The sequence below is a fragment of the Meleagris gallopavo genome, chromosome 13 (assembly GCF_000146605.3).
Source record: "Meleagris gallopavo isolate NT-WF06-2002-E0010 breed Aviagen turkey brand Nicholas breeding stock chromosome 13, Turkey_5.1, whole genome shotgun sequence".
NCBI classification, from domain to species: Eukaryota; Metazoa; Chordata; class Aves; order Galliformes; family Phasianidae; genus Meleagris; species Meleagris gallopavo.
Genome location: NC_015023.2, coordinates 2,947,340 through 2,955,115, shown reverse-complemented (window position 1 = coordinate 2,955,115; position 7,776 = coordinate 2,947,340). Strand labels below are relative to the sequence as shown.

The following is a 7,776-nucleotide window of genomic DNA, read 5'->3' as shown; positions in this document are numbered from 1 at the left end:
GACCTGATCTCTTCAGGGCTAACCAAAATTTAAGGCATACTATTGAGGGCACTGTCTGTGAAACACTGGCAGACATAGGAAACCAGCCACCTCACTAGGCGCTGACTGTGTTTGACCACCCTTGTGGCAAATAAATTTTTCCTAATGCCTTGTGTAAACCTCCCTGGAACTTTGTGCCATTCTCATGCTTCTTGAGAGATTTAAGGTTTTTGAGGTCTGAGGTTGTGACTTATTGTACAAAAATGATTTGGAATACTTGGTTTATTAAAATATCTTGCTTCATGTTAATTAAAACAGAACCCGCAGTATTTAACATTATGCTACACAGAAGAGGTCTTTTTCAACATTCCATAATCATTAGATTTTAATCCTATGAAACATCACAAAATAAACATATTAACATTTACTTTCAAACAAATTCAATATGAATACATTATCTACAATGCTTCAAAGTATATATATACAAGATTGATCTACCATCACGGAGGAGATCAAAAATCTGAGATCTAAAAAATCACACAGCAATGAAGAAAGATGCCTCTTCAATACTGAAGTTGTTTCAATCTAAAAGAAAGAAAGAAAAAGAGGATAAACTAAATAGTCGCATACATCATTAAGAATATTTCATTACTTGAGAAGTTTCTTAAACCTTAAATTAAAAAAGATCAATGACTTTATATAGAAGTACTTTATCTCAGTGCTCAGCAAACACAAAGACTTCCAAATTATCAGCTTGTACAATGAAGTCAAACTATTCTCTGTAAAATACACTCATACACATTTTGGCTATTTACATAATCAAAAGTACCACCTTGCTTTTTAATACAAAAAGACAAATACATAACTGAAGCTCAGCTCCTAAAAAATGAAAGGCAGACTCCTTTGGAATCCTGACTTTTCCTGTTGGTACATTTCCACTCCACAAAATAGCTAGATGACAGTAATTTTGCCTGGACAGCTGAATGCAATACCTCAACCAACACATTCAGACCTCTCTGCCTGCTAATAGGAGAGGCTCAGCACAATCCAATGTGGTGACAGTTCCACACGAGATGACAGAGGCTTAAGATGACTATGATCTGAACCAGATGCAGTTAGTTTTAATTGCATTTCAAGTGTGGAGCAGAACAAAGTTTCAAATTGTTCTTTTCTTATTTTCACATCCCAGGTAGCACTGTGTTCAAGTCACTCTCTCTATATCCTCTATTTATATAAATAAACAACAGTTTAGATTTAGCAGAAACATACATGACAAGCATCATTCTCCTTGCTTCACTGCTCCTTGCCGAAGCGCAGAATCATCCCAAGTATCAAAGCCATACAGTGAATCTGTTTGAACTGGTCTCTTGGTGATTATCAACAAAACAAAGCTGACTTAAAACATTCTGAAGCAGACAACATTGCTTCCAACGTTTCCAAGTAAAGACAGTAGACAAAGTCACGGAAATATGACTCACCATCCGCACTTCTTTAATTTTTAATTCCTTCAAAATATCATTCATCTGTAACTATAAACCCCGTCAACTAGCACAGCGTTGTGTTTAGAGCCTTTTATCTCTAGAGGCTTAAGACACTTGAACATTTCCTCACTTCATTAAACAAACTAGCAGGCTCTATAAACATAAAGAGACCTGCTGATACATATTTGCTATGAATAAGTTTACTGAACTGCAAACTCCTACGTTGAGGTTTCAGTTATATACTGCAAAATTCACAAGTATTTCAGTCAACTTTTTATTTACCTTCTTAGAAGTTCTTTAGGTGACAGGTTTGTGGAATCTATGTCACTAAGGCTATCACTACTGTCTGTAGTATCTGAGCTGCTGTCTTTTTCTGATTTTTTATTCTTGTGTTTTCCTTTGGTTTTGTGTTTCCTGTGTTTCTTTTTCTGTAAAAAGAAAAACAATTCATTGTACTACAATTTTCATTTTGAAAGAGCTGGTTTCTTCTGAAAGGTACTAACAACAAAAAAGCAAACATCCCTAAAAGTCAATTTCATTGTAGACTCCACATTCAATTGAAATGCTCAACAATTACTTCTTTTTGGCACTATCTAGCCTGAGCTAAAAATTAAAAATAAATGCCAAAACTACTCATCTCTTTCCAACACTTAAACCTCATCAAAATAGATGTTTATTAGTGTATATAGAAGTTGTGAATTATACACAGCTCTCAGGATATGCCTGACATCTTCAGCATAAAACATTAAACATTATGTCTACACTCACATTGTATAAATGGGAAAAGCAGCACCCTAGCTAAATAATGTCCTGTTTTCAAATTCCAGTCTGAGATCACCTGAGAAACTCAGTTGTTCCAGTTCAGACACATTTGATTCATTTTCTATAGCATAGTATAAATCACAAGAAAATTTGATTGGTAGATCAAAGAACCAAAAAGTCTATTATATTAATTAAATACCTTTTCCTTTTTATGCTTGTGATCTCTCTTAGTTTTGTGTTTCTCTTTGCTCTTTTTATGTTTTTCTTTCCTGCTAGGCCCTGGAGAACTTGCTGGCACCACTGTTTCTTGTTGCCATGTAGAGCCTAAAATACAAAGCAAATGCAGAAACAAAAAATACAAATACAATCAATAATGAAAAGGTAATTTTAACATTTAAATTCTACATTAATTTAATATGCTAGTTTAAAAAAAGCTTTCAAATAGGTGTGAAATGTGTGAACTTCTAACTGCATTGTTCCCACTGTAATTAAACACCTTTCAATCTGTTAATAAGAAAATTGTAATGCTCATCCTATATCTCCATTACAGTCCATAAACCCTGCCTCTGTGGAACTACAGCAAAGCTAGAACAGACAAAAAGATTCCTGCTAGTCCCTCACAGCATGGTAACAAAGTGTGTGCTGACGTGTTTGACACAGCACAGGCACTGAGGTAAGGTACTGTTTCACAAACATTTATTAAAGACGTATGTATGATATTTCTCTTTAATGTGTAGAATTCATACGCTACAAGTCCACAGAACCCACCAGAAGAAAAAGACGGAGGCAACTTCGGTCCAAATTCCTCTGCATTATTCTGTTCCTGCTTTGAAGCAGGCAATGAAGAAACGCCAGGCTCAGCTTTAACAGTCACACTGTCTATGAAAAACAACAACAACAACAACAACTCATTTATTTGAAAGAAAATACTTTTTTCAAGAATTATCAGAGAAAGTTAAAGCAAGTTGATCAGCATCCTTTATTTCTATGGACTGCCTGGGCCAACTGCATAGCTGACACCCTGAATGATTTCCATGTATTGTCTCTACCTGTTTTTGTTTGTTTACTTTGTGTTTTCTTTTTCTTTTCTTTTCTTTTTTTTTTTTTAAACCAAAATAGACCTATTATACAATTACAAGTTAGTTCAGGATACAGCACTGTCATAGCAGTCCCAGAAGTACTCGATTCATAAAAGAAGCTTTTACAAGATGCTTATAAGAATAAGAATACATTAAGAACTACCTTGTATGTTAGATGAAGAACTATCAGGTAGACCAGCTTGTTCGGTGGTTTCTGAATCTACTACTGAAGTAGTAGGCTGCTGTTCTTCATCACTCTCTTCCTCAGAGGACGATTTTTCATCTGAGGAACTCACAAAGATGGCCTTAAATAAGTCCATGGATGGTCTGCTTTCTTCTTCCTGTTCCTGATCCTTATTCTCATTATCTACCTGCAGAGCAGTGTGACAAACCACATTTAGACACCTAAAGAAACTAAAAATCCCTCTCTGATCAGTTAAGCAATATAATTTCAAATATGCTGGGATGTATTGACTAAACAATCAAACATCACAATACATAAGTTTACAATCTTAGTAATTCTTAGTTCAATCCACTGGAGCACTGCTAAACTCAGTTTCCTGAAAAGATTACTGAAATTTGTGCTCCATGCACAATTGAAAGCAGATCCCAAATTATTATAAATTCTAATTCATTACTTCAAACTTCACTTACAAACCAGAGTAAATTTATTTAAAAGGAAAACATTATTTGTCTCTACAAAGTATGCATCCTCCTCCTCAAAGCAGGAGATACACATATATTTGTGCTTGTGAGCACAGTGGATGCAAGGTACTGAACTTAACTCCCAGACTGTGAGTGACATTGTATCTATCCTTAAGCTGCTACTTCAAGTATAGCCATACTTACCCATCCTTGTACACTGTGGAAGTTTTACATCTCAGAGTTATAACCTCAAAATTCTTTCAAAAGCAATCTCACTTTCTTTTTGCTTATCCTGAGCTGGCCCTTTGGCAAACTCATCTTTATTAAACCAATTCATACAGTACACAACATTATTTCCATGGTTTACAGTCATTCTCCTTTATATTCCAACACCACTAAGAACCCACCTCGCTGGGAAGTGTTTCAGCTGCCTTTGTTCCACTTTCTTCTGTTGTTGGCACTGGTGGCTTCTGCAGAAGATCAGCTTTTGATCTGGCAAGACTAATGAATTCACTGATAGAATCTTTTTTCTCCTTCTCTTTATCTGATATGTCCCATCTTGAAGGTTTCTTTGGTTCTAAAAAAGTCCCAAATGTTCAAATCGCTCACACGTCAAATTCTACTGCATTTTATGACCTACTTGATTTTAATTTAGTCTGCTTCTTCAGCCTGATTTGATTTTTCTATCTTTTTAATGAATATCTGACCTATAAAGGTCTCCTAGGTGGAATAAATTAGCACAATCTCACTGACTTTAGCTTTTATGTTTGAATTGAATGTATTGGATATATTTATTATTTTCAATTTTTATACCTGTTTTTCTTTTATGAAAAAAAAATAAATCTCAGATGGATAAATTCATTCTCCATAACAAAGACAACCATTTTTTATATACCATTACTTCACAGCTATGTGATTAAAAAAAAAACAAAACCTGACTTACTGCTCACACTGTTATTCTCTTGTTTTCTTTCATTTGTTTCTTGTGTTACAGATGTACTAGGCTCAGACAGAGTTAAGAAATTAAATACAGAATACTTGTCTCTCTTCACTTTTGGTAAACCAACAATGGAAGACCTGCAGGGAAATAAAAATGTTTTGTTTTTTTTTAATACTGTTTTCCATTCACAAATTAACTATAACAAACTACAGTAATATTTAAAATGCATATTATTTTGTCAGAAGTTGTTTTACTATGCTTTATAAGGCCAATTAAAACATTAGGAGAGTCTATAATACATCTATTACAATACAAAAAGAAAACATCAAGCCAGATTTTTTCCAAAAGAATATGAAAACTCAGGATTTCCAAGGGGTGTTCAAAAATTTAAGAATTTCTTAATTAATCATCTTACTCAGGATATGGATCAGGAACATTAAATCTTTTGCACAACAGCTTTTCAGGGTGCCATTCAAACTTGTCTCTTGTGAGTTTGCCAAACATCTTCATCTTCACAGCAGATTCCTTATCATCAATATCATTCTGAAAAAGTCAAACACAAGTCTGCTAGATAACTAACAACTTGGTGAATTAACTGTTACTGTTGTCATATTAACATGACAGATAAACATTTCAGCGTAGTTTAACAGATCACTGCTTTACATGCATTAAGTCTTTTCAAAGGTTTACTTGACAGGCAGCAAAGCATTACTGACATAACTACAAAAGAGTCTTAAAGAAAAATACTTTGTAAAGCAGTGTTAAGGTAATAAATGTAGCTTCAAAGTACTAAAATACTGTGACAACAATACCTCCTGGTCCCGAGGAACTTCAACTTTGTCAGCATCATCCTCATATTTGGCCCGCGTAAACCTGGATGCCAGCGCTGAGTTGGAGGACTTGTAGAACATCGCTGCACGGAAGAATTCCTCTTGTTCTCTCCCTCGTTCCCATTCAGTCATACTTGGGTCTAAGTAACGCTCCAACGTATCTACTGTAAGGTAAAGAAGTAAATACTTACAACATTAAACCCGACCTAAGTTTGATGCTTTTCAAGGGAAAAAAAAAAAGGACAATCAACCCTACACGTATTTCATGAATATTTAAGGATAGTATTAATCTCAACTGTATTTTTTCCTTGACAAAGAGGCAGTTTTTCACAACAGCAAGAATGATTTACTAAATGCAAGATAGATGTTTCAAACAATTTTACTTGTAATGCTGACTCTTTACATGTTGCTTTTAATACTTCATTTACTTAATAGGTGTTCAAATTCAAAGCTTCATCAAATAATTAAAACATAGAGGAAGCAAAAACAAAAATATACGCTTTCAGAGAAAACTAAGTGTCAGGATTTCTCTCTTCAGTTACCTTTTTCTCCTTGTTTAAGGCTTTTCACAAAACTTTCATATCTTTTTTGTTTTTCTGGATCTCTTGCAAATGGTTTGAAATCACTAGAACCAGCATTTGCTAACTGTCCCCCCAACAACATTTGCCATTTATGAGAAGCATCGTTTGGGGAGGCTGGCTGGAATCTGCTATTTCGGGGCTGCTGAGGCAACATTTTTGCTTTCATTTGTTGTTCAGATGCTTGTTTTACTTCTTTGAGTCTTTCTCTGTCTTTCTCAGACAGGTATTCCAAAACAGAAGGAGCTGGACCTATGACCAGAAGTAGAAGTGAGAGATAAGCAAAAAGAAAAATTAGTTCAACTATTTCTGACACTTTAGTGGAGTAGAAAGCCTGTGTATACACAGAGAAAATGCTCCTCTGCAACAACACAAGATAATGGCAGAAATAGCAGATGGATACTATTGGTCACTACTTCATCTTTTAGGCTATTTGCACATATTTATAATTTTTATTCATAATTTTTATTACTGTATATAAAAACACAAGTAAAATGTACAAGTTACATTAGAACAATGTTCAAGTCTGGACCAAATTTTTACTGTTATATAAACAAATAGTGGACCTAGATAACAAGGAAAGGCACAACTGTATCTATCAATACCTTTCAGAACAGTCTCTCCTAGTTGTTCCCTCCTCTGAGACGCATTCAATGCGTGCCTGCCTTGTTGTGTGGCATCACTCCCCAATTTTCCAGTTGATTCTTCCAACACCTTTTGTAAATGGTAGTTTTCATTCCCAGCTGTTATTACAGGCCGAAAGTAATGGACTGGTCTGTAATTTCGTGGCAGATCAGGTGGCAGATAAATCTTTACAGAGTAGTGGAAAAAAACAAAACAAAACAACCACAAGAGCGAGATACAACACTGTATTAAACTTTTAGAAATGGGATTGAGAAATGTAACCTCAATCTAAAAATTCCTCAATTTACAAGTAACAGTAGAAAGAGATACCACATTCTTTCAGACTGACTCAGTAAGTGGCACTGTAATACACTCTTTTGGAACAAATTGTTCTGTTGTCAATACACATTAATTATGCAAAATAGAAAAACATGCAAATCAAGCAGCAGCAAAATTAAGCAGTCTTAATATGCAGTGCTTTGTTTGAGAATGTGTAATCAGAAGCACATTTTTAAAAATAGAAGTCACATATGATTTAGTCAATTAATAAAACTGTTGTGTACTTATGTGCTTAATGTATTTTCCTGTCTTTCATCAGAGTTCTTCTCCATTCTTCATGCAAGCTATGACTTCAAAGATTACCCCTCTGCCTCTTATAGAACGCAATTTTCTATACCATGCAAATGTTTCTCCTTTCTGCATTAGCAAAAGGACCTTGTCACACAACTCTGATAACCATTCTAATTTATGGAAACACTCATGGCATACAAAATGCAAAGCAAAGAATCAGGTTGACAAACTAGCTTGTCACCAAAACAGTGAAGGAGACAAAGCATGCGGCCTGATTTTTACAAAAAA

At 34.7% G+C, this 7,776-nt stretch overlaps 1 protein-coding gene across 1 annotated transcript in view; it reads right to left on the bottom strand.

The window, feature by feature from the left end:
- Positions 1–336: 336 nt before the first annotated feature.
- Positions 337–7,776, bottom strand: part of LOC100542388 (G patch domain-containing protein 1-like) — a 7,796-nt gene continuing 356 nt past the window's right edge. Inside the window, exons 2-12 of the mRNA XM_010717960.3 lie at positions 6,900–7,206; positions 6,259–6,546; positions 5,699–5,880; positions 5,302–5,429; positions 4,890–5,023; positions 4,354–4,523; positions 3,465–3,672; positions 2,991–3,101; positions 2,422–2,546; positions 1,743–1,888; positions 337–564 (exon numbers count right to left, since the gene is read on the bottom strand). Coding sequence (XP_010716262.1) covers positions 543–564; positions 1,743–1,888; positions 2,422–2,546; positions 2,991–3,101; positions 3,465–3,672; positions 4,354–4,523; positions 4,890–5,023; positions 5,302–5,429; positions 5,699–5,880; positions 6,259–6,546; positions 6,900–7,206 — 1,821 coding nt within the window. The 3' untranslated portion in view covers positions 337–542. The remainder of the gene's footprint in view (positions 565–1,742; positions 1,889–2,421; positions 2,547–2,990; positions 3,102–3,464; positions 3,673–4,353; positions 4,524–4,889; positions 5,024–5,301; positions 5,430–5,698; positions 5,881–6,258; positions 6,547–6,899; positions 7,207–7,776) is intronic.